The sequence below is a fragment of the Molossus molossus genome, unplaced genomic scaffold, assembly GCF_014108415.1.
Source record: "Molossus molossus isolate mMolMol1 unplaced genomic scaffold, mMolMol1.p scaffold_m16_p_15, whole genome shotgun sequence".
In the NCBI taxonomy this organism is placed as follows: Eukaryota; Metazoa; Chordata; class Mammalia; order Chiroptera; family Molossidae; genus Molossus; species Molossus molossus.
The window spans coordinates 75,839,672-75,858,232 of record NW_023425350.1 but is presented as its reverse complement, the minus strand read 5'-3'; the positions used below and the strand labels follow the sequence as shown (position 1 = coordinate 75,858,232).

The 18,561-nt window shown below is 56.5% G+C and overlaps 1 protein-coding gene across 16 annotated transcripts in view; it reads right to left on the bottom strand.

Annotated features, from left to right (window-relative positions):
• UXS1 (UDP-glucuronate decarboxylase 1) overlaps positions 1 to 18,561 on the bottom strand; it is a 111,133-nt gene that overhangs the window by 11,384 nt on the left and 81,188 nt on the right. For all 16 annotated transcript variants that reach the window (XM_036262633.1, XM_036262634.1, XM_036262647.1 and 13 more), the window contains 4 exons: positions 15,507 to 15,566; positions 13,233 to 13,354; positions 6,667 to 6,786; positions 820 to 863 (listed from right to left, as the gene is read on the bottom strand). In XM_036262633.1, the coding sequence (XP_036118526.1) occupies positions 820 to 863; positions 6,667 to 6,786; positions 13,233 to 13,354; positions 15,507 to 15,566 (346 nt within the window). The remainder of the gene's footprint in view (positions 1 to 819; positions 864 to 6,666; positions 6,787 to 13,232; positions 13,355 to 15,506; positions 15,567 to 18,561) is intronic.

Genomic DNA, 18,561 nt, shown 5'->3' with positions numbered 1-18,561 from the left:
GCAGGTTTTTTTTTTTTTTTTTTTAACCAGCAGTTTCATTTCTCAAAGAGCCTTCTGTAATCAGGCAAGTCCATGTGCCTGCTCTGAGGGGCTGGGGGCTGCCGAGCTGCACCCCCACCGCCACCTCTTGCTCTGCAGCGACCTGGGACGGCTCCTGACACCAGGAATGGCGTTTTCTGGCTGAGAGGCATTCCCGGGTATTTGCAGCAAAATGTGAAACCACACAGAACTGGATTTCACAATTTACGATACCGCCAACTTACACGGAGTTCTCAGTAACTGTGTCGTGAGGGAAAGTATCTGGGTCTATGTAACTGTTTATATGTAACTCCTCTCAGAACCCAAACTGCATTTTAAAATTAGTCACCAACTGAACTGACCAACAAAAAACCCGACACCAAGAAGACGATGAAAATTACCATGTCAAACTATTCGACCAAGTGCTTAATTATTTTAGCACACGATCCGGTAGCAGTGGACACTCTGCCGCATCTGTGCCTTGAGGAGGACAATCTCCTCCACCCCAGAGAGCCTCGTGTAAAGTGGGTCAGATTTAGGTTTGTTGGATGACTAAGGCCAAATCCTAAACTGGGCTGAACTCAAGTTCCCTCAAGCTGGGCGGTTCACCTATGAACCACCAGGTGGCAGTAAAGGGCTGCAGATGAGTCACTTCAGGAACAAGCATTAGACTGAACTGCACCCAGGACTGAAAGAACCTCCTGAGCCCGCCACCAGCTGTGAGGAACGTTACTGTGCAACCCAGACGCCACCCAGGACCACACCAGCCTTGCGGAGTGGCCGCGCGGCCCAGCATCTTACCTGACATACTGAAAGGCCCTGGTCTGCGACCCAGATCCGTACACCTAGGAGGAAAGCAACAATCAGGCCTCACGTGTGTGCTTCAACACCACTGGGGAGATGGCAGAAAGACGTTATGCGTGTGTGTGTACACGTGTCAGCACTATGCCAGGTCTGGGGCAGGACGTGGCAGGTGACAGACCTGTACAGACTGCAGCACTCAGCACGTCTCCCTGGCCCTCCCCTGAGCTGCCCATCAGGACAGCTGGACGCTCGGTCAGACAGGCCGCACAGCCTCCGCCAGGCGGCCAGCTCCCGGTATGTCCACACTCGCTCCCTAGGTCATCCCAAGGTGTGGCCAAGGCTGAGAACCACCCAGGAGACTCTGGCAGAGGACAGAGGGCAGGAGGGAGGGGCCTTGGCTCCACAGGGTCCCCTGGATGTTCCCACATCTCCGCCTCGCCTCTCCTCTCCACCTGGCACTGTGTTCCTCATCTCAGGGCCCCTCAGACGCCACAGCCCTGGGCACTTCCTCTGGCTCACTCCCAGGACAGACACACTGCTGCGTCCTCTGTGCCAGCCCTCCCTGAATCACCCATTCCAGCTCCCCTGGCTGAGAGCTCCCGGGGTCAGGAGTCAGTCCAACTCACCTCTGCCCTACTGCAGCCCGCGCAGCGCAGTGCTCAGAGTGTGTGCTCAGGAGGAGGCCTGGGGACCGGGCACGTGCGCAGTGCTCAGGGAGTGTGTGCTCAGGAGGAGGCCTGGGGACCGGGCACGAGTGCAGTGCTCAGGGAGTGTGTGCTCAGGAGGAGGCCTGGGGACCGGGCACGAGTGCAGTGCTCAGGGAGTGTGTGCTCAGGAGGAGGCCTGGGGACCGGGCACGTGCGCAGTGCTCAGGGAGTGTGTGCTCAGGAGGAGGCCTGGGGACCGGGCACGTGCGGTGCTCAGGGAGTGTGTGCTCAGGAGGAGGCCTGGGGACCGGGCACGAGTGCAGTGCTCAGAGAGTGTGTGCTCAGGAGGAGGCCTGGGGACCGGGCACGTGCGCAGTGCTCAGGGAGTGTGTGCTCAGGAGGAGGCCTGGGGACCGGGCACGTGCGGTGCTCAGGGAGTGTGTGCTCAGGAGAAGGCCTGGGGACCGGGCACGTGTGCAGTGCTCAGGGAGTGTGTGCTCAGGAGAAGGCCTGGGGACCGGGCACGAGTGCAGTGCTCAGGGAGTGTGTGCTCAGGAGAAGGCCTGGGGACCGGGCACGAGTGCAGTGCTCAGGGAGTGTGTGCTCAGGAGGCCTGGGGACCGGGCACGAGTGCAGTGCTCAGGGAGTGTGTGCTCAGGAGAGCCTGGGGACCGGGCACGAGTGCAGTGCTCAGGGAGGTGTGCTCAGGAGGAGGCCTGGGGACCGGGCACGAGTGCAGTGCTCAGGGAGTGTGTGCTCAGGAGGAGGCCTGGGGACCGGGCACGAGTGCAGTGCTCAGGGAGTGTGTGCTCAGGAGGAGGCCTGGGGACCGGGCACGAGTGCAGTGCTCAGTGAGTGTGTGCTCAGGAGGAGGCCTGGGGACCGGGCACGAGTGCAGTGCTCAGGGAGTGTGTGCTCAGGAGGAGGCCTGGGGACCGGGCACGTGCGCAGTGCTCAGGGAGTGTGTGCTCAGGAGAAGGCCTGGGGACCGGGCACGAGTGCAGTGCTCAGGGAGTGTGTGCTCAGGAGGCCTGGGGACCGGGCACGAGTGCAGTGCTCAGGGAGTGTGTGCTCAGGAGGAGGCCTGGGGACCGGGCACGTGTGCAGTGCTCAGAGAGTGTGTGCTCAGGAGGAGGCCTGGGGACCGGGCACGTGCGCAGTGCTCAGGGAGTGTGTGCTCAGGAGGCCTGGGGACCGGGCACGAGTGCAGTGCTCAGGGAGTGTGTGCTCAGGAGGAGGCCTGGGGACCGGGCACGTGTGCAGTGCTCAGGGAGTGTGTGCTCAGGGAGTGTGTGCTCAGGAGGCCTGGGGACCGGGCACGAGTGCAGTGCTCAGGGAGTGTGTGCTCAGGAGGAGGCCTGGGGACCGGGCACGAGTGCAGTGCTCAGGGAGTGTGTGCTCAGGAGGCCTGGGGACCGGGCACGAGTGCAGTGCTCAGGGAGTGTGTGCTCAGGAGGAGGCCTGGGGACCGGGCACGTGTGCAGTGCTCAGGGAGTGTGTGCTCAGGAGGCCAGGGGACCAGGCATGTGTACAATCAACGCAGCCTGACCGCTCAGGAACCCCCAGAGGGAGAGGCCAGGGGACCACCTATGGGAGAGTGAGGGGAGCATGGCACCACCCACTCTAGGCCCAAGGGCCAAAGGCAAAATCACTTACAATCCCACGCTGTTGGTGCAAGGAGCAATTACAGCACTGGCTTTGGGCTTGTCTAAGCATTCCTTCCCCACAATTTCCCTTGGAAAATAGGAGGCTATTAAAGTGACTTAGACCCCGACTCAAACCTTAAAGCTGCCACTCCTGGGCTGTCCGGAGAGCCCTCACCTCAGAGAAGCTATCTGTGCATCAGCAAACTGAACATGTACTGCCAGGCACACAGCGGACTCGGACCCCTGTGACGGTGTCTGCGTGCTTCTGCGCCTTAACTGAGCTGCGAAATAAGTCTCGTCAAAATAAGCTTAATCGACTTAATTAGCCAGCTCCACCTGAACCACATGTGTCTGTTTTCTAAACTTTCTAAGCTGGAACGCAGTCTTTTCTGAGCTTCTGTGATTCAACTTAGAACACAGCTTCTGTGTATGAAACTGGCAGAACCTGGCAATATCCCGACAGGCACGCCTCGTCTTACTGTGCCTGAGACCGCGGTCTGTTTCCACTGACTGAGGTTGGTGGCAATCCTGCGTCCAATGAGTCTGTCAGTGCCCTTTCTTCACCCGCATTTGCTGACTGGGTCTCTGCGTTACAGACTTTTTCAATGAATTTGTTATACTGACCTGTAACCAGTGATCTTGTTTTTAAATCCTCACCTGAGGATATGTTTTTATTGATTTTCAGAGAGAGGAGGGGAGAGAGGGAGGAAGAAGGGGAGGGAGAGAGGTGAAGGGGGAGGGGAGAGAGAGAGAAACATTTATCGGTTGCCTCCCCTATGGGCCCCTACTGGGGATCTAGCCTGCAACCCGTTGGCACATGGGATGGTGCTCCACCAAGCGGACCACCGGGCCAGGACTGTGATCGGTGATCTTTGATGTGAATGTCACAGCTGTGCGAGGCACTGCGCACTGCACCATGGCAGACGGCACACTGGGCTGGTGAGTGGAAGCAAAGGTCTGACGCCAGCAGAGGCTGGTTTGTGAGTGACAGCCATGCTCTGAAAGGCCCCTGGGGACTCTTGCCAGGGGGTGTCTAGAGAAGACGACCCGCCGTCCTGCTCCGTCGCTGGCACAGAGGCTGGCATGGCGTGAGGACAGCACTGGAGGTGACCTCGGCCCACACAGGGTCATGCTCAGGGGTGGGGACTCGCTCTGCCAGCCGGCACACGGGCCTGGCTCTGCCCAGGAGACAGTAAGTCATGCTCTCAGGAGGCCTGCAACGGTTTGCTCCATAAGCAAAGCAGCTCTGAGCGGTGCTGGGAGCGGACCCACTGAGGCAGTGGCCAGGAGGCCAGGACCAGGAGAGTCCTGAAGCTGCGGAATTCTCAGCAGCGGGCATCAGAACCCAGCAGCAGGCAGAGGCGAGTGCACCTCGTCACACTACAACCACGAGCATCCAGGATGGTCACTGGCCACGTGTGCTCATCACAGAAGAGCAGCCACCAGAATCCACTCTTCCCACGCTGCCGTGTCCCGATGCTCTTCCAGGAGCAGGGACACAACCACACGTGAACCCAGTTCCTTGGTCAGAGAGGTGATACTCTAGAGGGGGGCTGGGGCTGAAAGTTAACATTTCAGCTGGTGATCGCCCTGGCCGGTTTGGCTCAGCGGTTAGAGCGTCGGCCTGTGGTCCGGAGAGACCCGGGTTCAGTTCCCGCTAAGGGCACGTACCTTGGTTGCAGTTTGTCCCCGGCCCTGGTTGGGTCGTGTGGGTGGCAACCACTTGATGTGTCGCTTTCACGTCGATGTTTCTCTCTCTCTCTCTCCCACTCACTCTATCTGAACAAAATATCGAAAAATGTCCTCGGGTGAGGATAAAAAAAAAAAAAAAAAAACCATTTCAGCTGGTGATCAAGTGCAATGAAATAATAAAAAGCACGGTTAGGAGGTGCATAGTGACAGGTGGATGCCACTGTACACACAGCGGTGCAGAGGGGGCCCCACAAGAGCGCTGTACACACAGTGTGCAGAGGGCCCCCAAGGTGAGCTTTGTACACACAGTGTGCAGAGGGGCCCCCACAAGAGCGCTGTACATACAGTGGTGCAGAAGGTCCCCACGAGAGCGCTGTACACACAGTGGTGCAGAAGGCCCCCCACGAGAGCTCTGTACACACAGTGGTGCAGAAGGCCCCCCACGAGAGTGCTGTACACACAGTGGTGCAGAAGGCCCCCCACGAGAGCTCTGTACACACAGTGGTGCAGAAGGCCCCCCACGAGAGCGCTGTACACAGTGGTGCAGAGGCACAGGCCAGGGGCAGTGGGAGAGGAGGCGAGAAGGTGTCTGGATCTGCTCAGGCCAAGGCGCTGGGATGTGCAGTGATGTGACGCGGCGTGAGGGAGGCTGCATGTGACGGCCTGTCCTCGGGCACCGAGGCCCAGATGGAGCTGGCGTCACTGAGGGGGGGCGGGGCAGCAGGCTGGGCGGCTGCACCTGCAGCGGGGGTCTGGTCACTCATCCCTGTGTGTTAAACAACACTCATCTGGAGAAGGTGTCCTGTCCTGGGGGAGCCACAGCCCTTCGGGTTCTAGCTGGGCAAAGGCTCCTGTTCTGCACTGGTAGCAGTACAGCCACCACGTAGGCAGAGCTGAGCACCAGGGAGAACGGTAACCAAGAGCAGAGGCTCTGGGCTCACGCACGGCGGCCACCGTTCGGCCACGTAAGCTGGGGCCATTTGGCTAACCTCTGAGCTTCCGTCTCCCCATCTGGAAAACAGGAACAGCCATGTCACCTGCACCCCGCAGACTTGTGGTGAGCACTCAGGAGCTAGCAGATGAAGGCTGGAGAACAGAAGCAGTGACTAACCCTACCGGCAGACAGCTAGAGAAGGAAGAGAAGGGTATGCGGACAGACAGACCACGTCTCCACAGCCGTCATCTCTCCCCGGGAACACTCAGCGGTGAGCAGACCGCCCTGCAGAATACGTGGAGAACCGAGACACATCCAGTCCGAGTCCCACAGACCCGGAGCTCTCAGAGGCCAGAGTGCACGCGGAGTGGAGGCAGGCAGGTGGGCAGGAGTGGGAGAGGCAGGAGGGAAGAGCGGCAGGAAGAGGAGAGAGGAGGGCACTGAGCATTAGGCAAAACTGGAGAAACCACCCGAACTTAACCCGCAAACCCTGGCAGAGCAGGCTGAGGGGTGTCTGAGGGCACTGAGTGGTGGGGCTTCATCCTCGCCACACACGAAGCCCTGACCCCGGGCCAGCAGGTGGCCACGAGGCCCCAGATGGAGCACCTCTCAGCACTGCCAAGGAAACCGCCCAAACCGATGGGTCGACCTCCAGCTCAGCCACCTGCGTGGCACCGAGGACAGACACACTCCTGGCCAGCCAGTGGGGTGAGCAAGCACCCGGAAAGGTCTCTGCAGCCAGACCCCGAGGCCCGGGTAGCGTGGACCAAGCCCACAGCCCCCGGCTCCACACTCTCAGTGGGCTCACCGGTCACTCCCCTCCCGGTCACAAGGGGCAGGGACGCACAGAAACCCAGTGGCAGCTTCAGGAACGGGACTCCCGGAACCAGCCGCACCATCACTGGGCCCGGAGGCCGGCACGTACCGTGAGCGGCTCCCCCTGCAGCGCCTGCAGGATGAAGTTGCTGACGACCCGCCCGTCGTTCATGTGCATGCGCGGCCCGAACGTGTTGAAGATCCGCGCCACTCGGACTTCCACACCTTCCTGCAACAGGGGGAGAGGAGGTGAGGCGCGCTGCACGCTGCAGGCGCAGGTGCGCTCTGGCTGGCCCAGGGCCCTGCACTCGGAACACTCCCGCACGAACGTGGCTGCTCGGTTACTACTGTGTGCCATGTGCTCGCTGAAACAAACCCGAAAACCACAGTTACACAAGCGAGCCCGACGCCCACCTCTCGCCCCGCCGTGCCAAGCAGACCCTGGGGCACACCTGCGCACCTGTTTATACACGCCTTCTCCCAGTAACTCTCAGGTGGATCACGTCATGCTCACGCTTAGATAATTTTTTCACATATTTTTTTGTAAATTTATCACTCAATAAAGATTTATTTTTAAAACTTTTTAGCTATTGATTTTACAAAGAGAGGGAGAGATGGGGGTGAGGGGGCATTGATTTGTTGTTCCATTTGTTTATCATTCATTGGGTGTGTCTTCTATGTGCTCTGACCTGGGATCAAACCTGCAACCTTGGCGTATGCGGATGACACGCTGACCAGCTGTGCCACCCACTCTCAGGTCCTCCACAGAGCTCTAAGAGCTAGTCTGAAGGAAAAAAGAGTGCTTTACCTTGGGAGAGACGGGCATGTACACATTCTTAAAGAGTCACACTCCGCCTCTACCCGCTCTGCCCACCGAGCAACGGGCCCCAGTGCCGGCCCGCCTGGAAAGAGCACCCCGACACTGTTTGAAGCGGCTCTCTGCCGTGGGGTCACAGACATCCCTTCCTTCCGTGTGTGGCCTAGATGTCTCTGTGTGTGTTACAATAAAGGAGGGAGAGGGGGAAAGAGACTGGGGGGAGGACAGAGGGAGAGGGGGGGAGAGAGAGGTCACACCAAACACCGATTGGTTGCCTTCTGTTTACGTCTCAGCTGTGGATCAAACCCATACCAGCCAGAGCAGAAAAAGTGTATTTTTAAGTATGTAATCAAGAAAGTATATCTTTTAAACTCTAAAAGCCTTCTTGAAGCTATTTTGTTTATTAATTTCACAGACAGCTTTCTCAAAGATATGCAAGTTAAATGTTTTATCACAGACTCTGATTCAGTGAACTTTTCCAGCGCATGTGTTTCCAACCGTGGAGCCATCTGATCACAGATGCTCACGTTCTGGGCATCCGAGGCCGGCAGGATGGAGGGTGAGGTCCTGGCTCATGGGTCACTCAGCTCCAGGGCTCGATCGGCCTGCCACGACCCTCTCGGTCACAGTGAGATGGGGAGGGACAGCACTTCCCTTACAGGGCTGCTGTCCATCAAGCCTGTCCCACCCTTAGCACAAGCCCAGTAGTGATACATATGTGTTGCTCCTGCTGTCATAATTAGTTGAAACAGTTTTTTTCTTCTCATTTTACCACCTCAAATCTGGCACGAGCAGGAAGCCCAATGGGCCCTTAGTTAATGAAGCACAGAACCCCACCTCGGATGCCCCAAAGGCCCACGTTGGGCCTCGAAGGTGCCGGAACCACCCGCTGGCCACCTCTGCCCACAGCAGCCAGGCCTGTGTCCCTGGTGTGCAGTTTCTACATGTGCTGATAGAAATGGTTGGGAACAATGCACCCAGCACACAGTTAACTCTTAGAAACCAAAGCACTATATTTCTGCTAACTCCTCCCAGCAATACATTATAATGCTTTCACGTGATTTTTCAGATTCTTAGAACTAAGATATGAGCTGTTATACTTGGTCCAGGAATTTGAAGTTAATCCTTTTCTCCTATGAACAGAGAATATTTCAAAAAATGGGGGAAGGAAGGAAGCAGGGAGGGAGAGAGAGGTATTAATTTCAATAGAAAATAAGCCAGAAATATCCACTTATATTTACTCATTAAGATGAGGAAAAAATCAGAAGTGGATAAATATGGCTTCATTCCAGGGACTAGAAAAACCTCACCAAACTGTACCAGTAAATCCACGTGCCTGGCAGGAAAGTCAACGGGCTTGTAAGGGCTGCTGCAAATCTAACGTTCTCACCCTCTGACCTTCCTCTTCCTCAGAGCAACCTCCCAGAACACAGCTGGAGGCGGAGTTCTGCCACGCTACCGGGCCAGCCCGTAAATGAGCCTGCTCGTTATGGCCTCCATCTGAATCATCTCCTAGGCGACACAGGACACCTCCTCCGGACGGCGGCCGCAGAGCCACAGTGCTTTTGCGAGAGCCCCGCTCTCACGCCCGGTCTGCACCGAGGCTACCTCCGTATCCAGCCTCACTAGCAGAGCACAGCAACGCACACCAAGGCTCCCTCGGGGGAGACCTCTGTCCTCGCCTGCACTGGCTTTCCATGTTGCATCAGGACCAAAGGCCCAGGTTCAGCAGGCGTCCCCCAGCCTGACACCCTGCCCGCTCCTGGGATCCTGGGGTGGCCCCGGGCGGGATGGTGGTCAGCGGGTGCCACGTGCTACTCAGGGCGGCAGTCTGGTGGACACGCGTATCTTGGAGGAAGGTATGATTACTCCCCATCTCAGGCTTGAGGAAAGGGCCAGTGACCCAAAGCCGCTTCCCAGGCTAAACACCCAGGAAGTGCCCACCAGGTCCCCAGGCCTCTTTTAAGGGAGACCCTCCTCTGAAGGACCAGTGAGCAACACACACACACCTTCCACACCCCACCTCCCGGGGACAGAATGTTACCAGCAGGGATTCAATGGCTCTCCCTCTACAGCTCTCGTAGCGCAAGACCGCCCCTTGGAAAGCACTGTCAGGCCCTGCCCATGGTCACTGCCTCCAGATGGAAGGTGCCGGCTGGACAGAGAAGCAACGCACAGGGAGAGCGGGTGCTCACTGTGTGCCCAGCCGGTCCTGAGAGGCACCAGGTGCAGGGACCTGCAGGGACGGGACAGAGGACTAACAGAGGTGCTCCCAGGTCCAGCAGGCCCTGCTCTGTGCACACTTCCCTAGTCTTCCGCATCCCCTGACAGGGTGACACGCACCTCCCTAAGCGACAGAGCCACGTGGCCGAGGGGAACCACGCGTTTCCCCCGTGGCCGCTCAGAAACGCCTCTTGATGGGCTCTGCTCCCCACCTGGGAAAGACTGAGGCCATTACAGAACGCAGAGCCACTCGGTGAAGCAAGACTCGAGGTGCTAAAACGTTCCAATTCCCTGTCGGAGGTGGTGGCAGAGGGAGAAGGCCACACAAGGTCAGGGCCGTGGTGCGTGCCTGCCTGGCGGTCTCCAGCCCTGCTTCGGCTGCACCGTGGCCACTGGGCCTGGTGCTGGCGCACAGCAAGCGAAGCTCTCTTCGAGGCCAGGAGGGGACCAGCGTTCTCTGCCAGTTTCCAGGGGGCCAGCAGGCACGGGGAGCGGTGCCCAGCCGGCAAGCAGCAGAGCTGGGTAGGTCCAGGCCACAGGGGTCTTGACTCCTAGGGTGTGAATCCTCCCAAAAGAACATTTGAGTCTATTTTTAAAACTAAAATAAAGTACATACCAACTATTTTATTAAGTATTCTGATGCCAGAGAAGAAAACACAGCCGTTCCTTCAAGGCCACTGGGCTGACTCACCGGTGCCCGGCCGCTGCTCTGCCCGTCTGGTTTACGAATGGCGGCCCAATGTGGGCCCAGGTCTGGGTGTGTCGGGACCCCGCTGGGCTGTGAGCTCCGGCGCACCCCAAGCACTGGCCGCCGCACACCGGAGAAGGCCCCACACTTCCAAACCACCACATCGCGGCGCAGATGCCAGATCTGAGTCCTCTCGGACAAGCGGAAGGTACCGGGGGACGCTGGGCCCTGGTCCTCACTTCCACCTCATCCCGCCCCGACAGGAAACAAGGGAGCGTCCAAGTTCACATCCTAAGAGGCACACGTGTCATGGACTTTTTCTGGGAAATTGAATTCTGCTTTGAATACAGCAGCATAGTTCACGAAGAGAAACTCAGAAGAGAATCCTTTGGAAAAGAGAAACTACAGAAAGATTAAGCCTACCTGTATTTATCTTGTTTATACTCTCAATCCTTAGACACAGGTTGATTCAGAGTAAAACATAACCACATGCGATATGGAAGAAATAGGAGGATTTATACTTAAGTGTGGATGTGTCATTACACATAAAAAGTAATACCTTACGATATTAAACAACTAATTAAAGGCATGCCGAAGACAGAGTAATCTACCCTTCATCCTTCTCCGGGTCACTTTTCATTATCCACAGACAGCATGAGCGGTGTCACCTCAGGTTCTGAATGTGCCGAAAGCACTGTGGTGACAGGCTGCACAGGGAGAGCTGGAGGGGACTGTCCCGCCGCCGTGCCCTGCTCACGGCCGCGCGAGGCCCTGGACTCTTGTCCTGGGCGTCACCTGACTGTGCTTCAAAGGAGCCCTGGTGCCCTGGGACTCGAAGTCACATCTTCCCTTGCTCCCCAAGCTTCCTCCCCAGAGGGCCCACCGACAGCCAGCAGCCGACAGCCAGCAGCCGGGAGCAGGGAGCAGGGAGGAACACGCCCTCAGGCTGCCAGCAGGGTTGAAGCTCTGCCTACAGGCCGGGGAGCTGACTCGGTGGAGGAGCCCACTCTTCCATCTGTAAATGGGCATCCCAACCCCCGCAACGGGGCCGCGGGAGGGGAGACTCACAGACTGAGCCCTCACACACACAGACTGAGCCTCCCGAGACCAGCCCCCCAGGCACACTGTGGCTTGCCCACGGGTGGGACTTCTGCCCGGGCCTCCTATGTGAAGACAGGCCACACACTCCACAGCAGTCATCCTCCAGGGGACTGAGTCCTTCCCAAGGGCGGCGGGTGCGGCACACCCTCCCGGCAGGGCTCCTGCCCACACAGGGCCTCCCAAGGGGCATGTCACTTCAGTTTCCACGGCCACCGGTGTCGCTAACCTCCCGAGACCGTGTGGACAGAACGGTACGCTGCCCATGCGGATGCTCAGGTGCTGCGTTCCCAAGCAAGCTCACCCGGTGACAGCACGCCAGCGTCAGCGTGACGTGCACCCCGGCTGGCTTCCGGAGGTGTGTCAGTCCCTGGCACGGTCAGTGCTCAGTAAATGCTGGCTGCATCACTAAATGCTATGATCACCACAAGGTCATACCTTAAGGTAATATGTATACTTACAAAGATACCAATTAGGTTATACTGCTGCTAATCGTTTGATGAAAATTAAAAGTTCAATCAAAATGTCCTGTGTAAGAATTCACCGAGAAACACAAGACTAAAAGCAAAAGCAAACAGCTGAGAGACGGCCCTCTTCCGGCTCCTGCGGAGCGAACGCAGCTACATGTCCTCGGGCGTTCGGGCTCGCCCTCTCAGGTGCTGTCAGACCTACGGGCGCTGTGCATCCGGGGCACCATCTTAAATTTTAGGGTTGAGATAGTCTAGGCTCAAAAACAATAAAGGCATGTCCTTTCTAAACTGGTCAGTTTCTTAAAAAACGAATACTATAACTGCCTGAAGTGGCTGAGAAGGCAGTTCGTTCTGCTTCTGGCCTAGAAATAAGGCAGAAAGGCCTAAATGCCCACATCAGCACAAGGCTACTGTTGGTAGTTCATTAAAAAAAAAGACACTCAGGGACCCCCTGGCCATCAGCAACTCAGCCCCAGGCACCCTGGAGCGCCTCCCATGAAGCACAGGGCCGCCTGAACTCTGAGCTCACCCGCAGCACAGACCCTGGGCCCAGGGACACATGCCCAGCCCTCTTTAAGTCCTCGTGTACAGGCTACCACACATCTGTCCACAGCCTGCCCTGTCCACGTGTCCCTCCCTCTAACAAAGGCATATCCATGAGCTCAGAGCGCTGGTCCAAGCGCAACAGGACAGTCACCGCAAAATGGATGAACTAGCCAGGTCCTGCCTGGCCCTCGGCGCTGCTGGGTGTCTCGGCGGCCCCTGCAGAGCCCCGAGGCAGACAGGGCACTGAGCCCCATGTCGGAGACGGAGCCGAGCGCCCGAGGAGGTCAGGCCACATCTCCAAGGACAAGGCAGCAGCAGAGCCAGGCGAGAACGAGGTCCTCCCCTCAGTCTGGGGCTCTTTCTGCTACAGCCCGGAGTAAGCAGATCTGCCACACGAAAACACCCAGGGGAAAGTCCCCTGCGGAGCAATGAGTAACTGAGTAACTGGGAAGCAGGAGAGAATAGTAAATAACAGCCCCTAAGAGGGCCAAATGGAAGCAATCATAAGTTCACTTTCATACCTATGAGGTAACTAGAAGTGAGAAGGAAGCCCCTGATTTGAGGCTTCAGGCAAACAGAGGCACTCCGGAGCTGCTGGTGGGCAATCAGGAGATGCGGCAGGACAGTTCTGGCCGTGCAGAGCACTCGAACGCTATGAATTCACCCCAGAAATCACTGCTTTAAAAAGGAGGAGAGCAGCCGCCAACGCCATTAATTTGTAACAGTGGGGATCTGGGCTCCTTCCCCAGCTCCACCCTGGCAGTTAACCATGCATTTCATTCCTTCCATTTCGTGTCTGCGCCCTCGCCCGCGCCCGCGCCCACGGATCGTACCTGCTTCATGTAGGCGTAGCACATGGTCTCTGCCACCCGTTTGCCCTCGTCGTAGCAGGCTCGGGGGCCGATGGGGTTCACGTGGCCCCAGTAACCCTCACTCTGAGGGTGGACTTCAGGATCTACGAGAAAGAGACATGGAGACCGTGTTTTCGTCTCTCCTTGGTTTCAAACGTAGGACGCACGAATATCCATGCCACAAACGGGTGCCATGGAAGACCAAGACAACACATGTGCAGAAACCATATCTAGAGAAGTCACTGTTCCACAGTCCACTCTAAGTTCCCTCTCTCATGTTCATATCGTATTTTACAGGAAAAAAATTTCAAAAATAAAGTATTCCCTCTCCCCCATAAGTTGTTCTTAACTTTTAAATTATTATACAAACTATAACTAAATATAATCTATGTGAAGAGATATATGGTTCAATTTTACATTTATAAAATAGGTAACAAAAGCAAAGCATGTACTTATGAAAACATTTAAGAGCACCCCTGCGGAGGGGACTTCCCCACCTGCCGTCACCAGAACCGGCCTGAGACCCTCCTGACGCACCCAGGCGCCCTGGGCCAGTGCGGACGAGCGTCCAACAGCAAATGGCTGCGTGCTCCCTCGGCACACATTCTGTACTTCCCAATTCCGTTTCTCTGGCGCGTAATCCAATCACACTTTAAGATGTACCAGGGAAATGAGTACTTAAGAAAACCCAGGAACAAATTCTTTAACACAAGTATATTTTTGGAATGTGAATTAATAACTAATTTCTCCAGTGCAGAGGAATTTTATACAACCATGGTGTAAGTGTATAAATCTCTGCCAAGAATTCTGGGCAAGGCCCAAGAACCTATGTGACAAATTCACTTCTTGTGGGCCCTGTGGCAGGTCTGACTGCAGCTCGTGGGTACAGGGGACCGTGTGGGGGGACGTGAGCAGCACCGCTGGGCTGAAATACCCAGGATGCCTGAGGTTCATGGCACAGCTTTAAAAAGTTCCCTCACAAAGTCACTTTGAAACCACAAAAGGAAAGGACCAGAGTCGCAGCTGCTTTCCAGTCAGGCCCGTCCAGCACTCGGCTGGGCTGAGACCCAGCACACCCTCCACAGACGCCAGTCTACTGAGCTCGGACCCGGCAGGGCACAGCATCAGGCGGGGCCCAGGAGTCCGGGCCTGACACGGTTTATGACCCTGGGAACAAGATGTGCAGAGAGTAAATGACGTGGAGGAGAGGGTGGACGTGGCAGGGACGTCACGTGCCCTCCGGACAGAGGACACGAGCACCTTTGTACTGGAGGCACTTAAAGACGCAGCTCGTCGGACTTCATCACCACCCCTCCTTTTGTGACACGGAAGCCCATCAGAGGAGGCAGAGGGGCCACCCAACGCCCACGGGGAACTGGCTGATCCCCTGCAGAGTCGATGGACAGACAGGGAGGGGAGAGTCCCAGCATCCACTCAACCCCTACTCCTCAGCAGCAGGCCAACAGGGGCTCAGGCATTCAGAGCAGTGGACGGTGCTCTACCTTCTGAGACATTACAGAGAATGTAACTGCATGTAGTGGAATTTGTTTCTCAGACTTTCTCACGTGGTTCCCCTTAATAAAAATGCATCTGTTCCCATGTCACACTTCCATGCCCCGCTTCTGCGGTCCAGAACAGTGTGTGAAGTGCTAAGTTCTGCCGCGGCTAAGCCTGGCTCCTGCTCGCCCACCCGGCACTGGGTGGCCTGGACCAGATGGACGTCCACGTGAACCGAACGTGTCAGCCCTCGGCCCGCTCCCCGCGGACGGTGGTGCAGGGCTGCAGGGGGCAGACAGGCCCTGGGTGTCCTGGAAATGGTGGAGTCTTCCAGAAATGGGTACAACAGTGAGGCATCAGCCTGAGCCCTTCACCAAGCACACTTCCAGGCCAACGGCGAGTTCTCAGTGGGCAGGCTCGAGACTCGCACTATTTACACTGATGAATAACACGCACCACCTAGATGGGCAAAGACTCCCTAACGAATCGACTTCCAGGTACTCTCGGAGTAGAACTCAGAAGACCGCCGTGGAGCCGTGAATGCTGGTCCTCGCCAGCAAGGAGTGTGAACGGGCCCGAGGGCTGCTTCAGCGGAGGGGGGCCTGCGGACCACGACGGCAGAGACGGGAGCCTCCTGGCCGCTGGGCGCTGCAGTCAGAGAGCAGGCTGCCCTTCCCAGAAATCAAGTCTGGACTCCACTCGATTCCCTCCTCACCTAAGACGGGATGCAGACTGTGCCGGGGGCGCCCCACCACTTACCTCCATACACCTCCGAGGTGGAGGCCAGGAGCAGACGAGCGCCAACTCGCTTTGCCAGCCCTGCAGAAAGAGGGACATGATAGAGCCGCCGTCAACCTCGGGGAAACGAGGGGAAATACACACGCACACTTCTGTCGCAATGTCAGCGACGTTTTAGCATTAACGGCGCCTGGCCACCATGCACCTCCAGTTATGCACTCTTATTGCATCTACTTTGGAAACAAAACCAATCCAATAAAGACAGTAAATAAAAACAAATGAACTCTCAGAAGCCCAGTATTTACATACGTATAACTGTAAGTAGGGCCAACGCAGACTCTGCTGGTTTGATAAAAATGTGAGCAGTTGCACAGATTCTTTCGCCCCAACACATCACCCAGTGTTTCATGAGGCAGCTTCACCCTGGTTGGCTTAAGGCAAGGCCCTTTCCACTTGAGCTTCCTTCCTTCCTTCCACCAAGTCCCCCCAAATTGGTCCACCTGCCACTTCCTCAACACGCTCCCTGGCATCTTCCGACTGTGCCCAAGCCAGCCCATCTGAGCACCTCCTCCCCTGTCCTCCCGCCTCCTTCCAGGTTGGCTTAAATAGCACCTTCTCCAAAGCAACTCCTCACACCCTGTGTCCTGCTCTGAACCTTTCCTGCATTCACCCTTAACATGCAGAATGGACTAGAACATCATCATCTGTGGTGGTCACGTAAATGTGCAAAGTCAGAGTCCCGACGTGCAGAAGAGGTCATTAGAGGCTCTGAGAAGCCCTGGACAAAAGAACCTATTGCCCTTCACTGAACCCAGCGCTTCCCAGACGTCCTCCCCGACAGAACCCTGTGCACACAGCCCTCAGCACCCAGCCCTGCACACAGGCCCACGAAGGGCCGTGAGGAGAGGGAAGGGGAGAACACAGAACTGCGGCCACTCCTGGGGGAGCCGGGCAAGACAGAGGAAGGGCCCTAGCACGAGGAGACCAGGGGTGAGTGCGCAGGAACCCCCGGGGGGCCACGAGAGAACAGAGCAGCCGCGGGTGAGGGCCCAGACAGAACTGTGCAAACCCCGTGGCTGCGGAAGGAGACGGCCAAAGGGATGTGGTGCGATGCAGAACTCCTGGGCTCCCAGCACCACATCCCAGCTCAGAGACAATGGTAGCAGCTTCAAAGTGAAGGATCCCAAGGTCTTTTTTGTATATGTAATTACATTTTTATTTGACTTGTACGTTCAAATGCAGGTGAAAGGATACAGAGAGCCCCTGTATCCTTCTAGTTTCTCCAACAGTACAGGCTTGCACAGCTACAGGTCAGTACCGCAATACTCGCGAATGCGCTCATGACCCAGAACGTCTCCTTCGGCACTGGGTCGAGCCAGGGAGCACCTGCGCTGCCCTAGGGCCCAGGTGTGCATGCAGAGACCACATCATGAAGAAGCCAGGCACAGGGCCACGGAGAGAAGGGCCCTACCAGGAGAAAGCCAGGCGGCGTTCAGGGCTCCTCCCAGTTCACAACACAACGTCCTGTGTGGGTCTCTTTCTGGCCTAGCAATTGCCCCTCTTCCGCATCTGTCCATGTAATTCTTGGATGACCCTTTGCCATTCCTTCTAGACTTCCAGGTCTGACCTCACTCAGGGTTCCAGCCCTGGTCCAAGAGTCACCTGCACCTTGAACTCTAACAGCCCTCCAGGGATGGCTCTCTGTGGGGGCCTCCCTTCCCTCGTGCCATGAAGCCTGTGCCTGCTTACTCTCCCCAGGACGCCGAGCTCCCTGGCAGAGGAGCCGAGGACAGTCCTCCTCCGAATGCCCCCAGTGGACAGGGCAGTGCCTTGGACATACTGACTGCATTGCCTAAATGATGTCTTTTTACCCATTGTGTGCTTGGTGGCCTTTCCTCTACGGTATCCAGTTCTGGTGTGAAGGAGGGGCAGCCCGTCACACGCCGGATCTCTGAGCAGAAGCGGGGCGCTCTCTTCTGTCTGGGGACCAGGGCAGGAGCCATACACAGAGGAGGACAAATGCCCTTTCTAGACTACAACAGTGAACCCTTTCACTTCACACAGGCCTGGACTCCCACAGCATTTAGCTGTCTTGAAAACCAATCTCCAGTTGCCTCTTCAGACCCTTGTGTGAGGTTCCAGTTGAATTAAAACTCAGTGCTACCTTGCCCAATCCCTTTCATAGAACCTATGTTAAATGTCCTATCGTTGACTCTGCTTTTACTTGACATTTTAAAAAGTGGTTCCTTTCTTCCGCTTTGTAATGCATCGAAATCCCGAGTGCATTTGGAACCTGGGCCAAGCCTGAGGGTGCCTCCAACATCAGGCATGAATATGTGTATCACTCACGGCGTGTCGTTTGGAAATACGTATGTGGCCACCTGTAACGGTGCACACGCTCATCTCTATTCTAAGGTGAGTTCTGCAGCTCAGTCAGGAGCCAGGGACTACATTTCAAAAGCCCCATAAAGACAGTTTCCTGTCCCTCCTTCCAGGAGCACTCCTGAAACCTGTGTGTGTGTGTGTGTGGTGTCGGGGGTGTCTGGGATGTGTGTGCGCGGCATCTGGGATGTGTATGGTGTGTGTGGTGTGTGTGGGGGGTATGTGGTGTGTGTGGTGTGTGTGTTTGGGGTATGTGGTGTGTGTATGTGTGGTGCATGGTGTGTGTGTGGTGTGTGGTGTCTGGGGTGTGCATGGGGTGTATGTGTGTGGTGTGTGTGTGTGGTGTGTGTGTTTGTGTGGTGTGGTGTGTGTGGTGTGATGTGTGTGTGGTGTGTGTTATGTGTGTGGTGTGATGTGTGTGTGAGTTATGTGTGTGTGTGAGTTATGTGTGTGTGTGAGTTATGTGTGTGGTGTGAGTTATGTGTGTGGTGTGTGTGTGGTGTGATGTGTGTGTGGTGTGAGTTGTGTGTGTGGTGTGGTGTGTGTGAGTTATGTGTGTGGTGTGTGGTATGATGTGTGTGTGAGTTATGTGTGTGGTGTGTGGTGTGATGTATGTGTGTGGTGTGTGTGTGGTGTGTATGTTATGTGTGTGGTGTGTGTGTGAGTTATGTGTGTGGTGTGTGTGTGGTGTGTA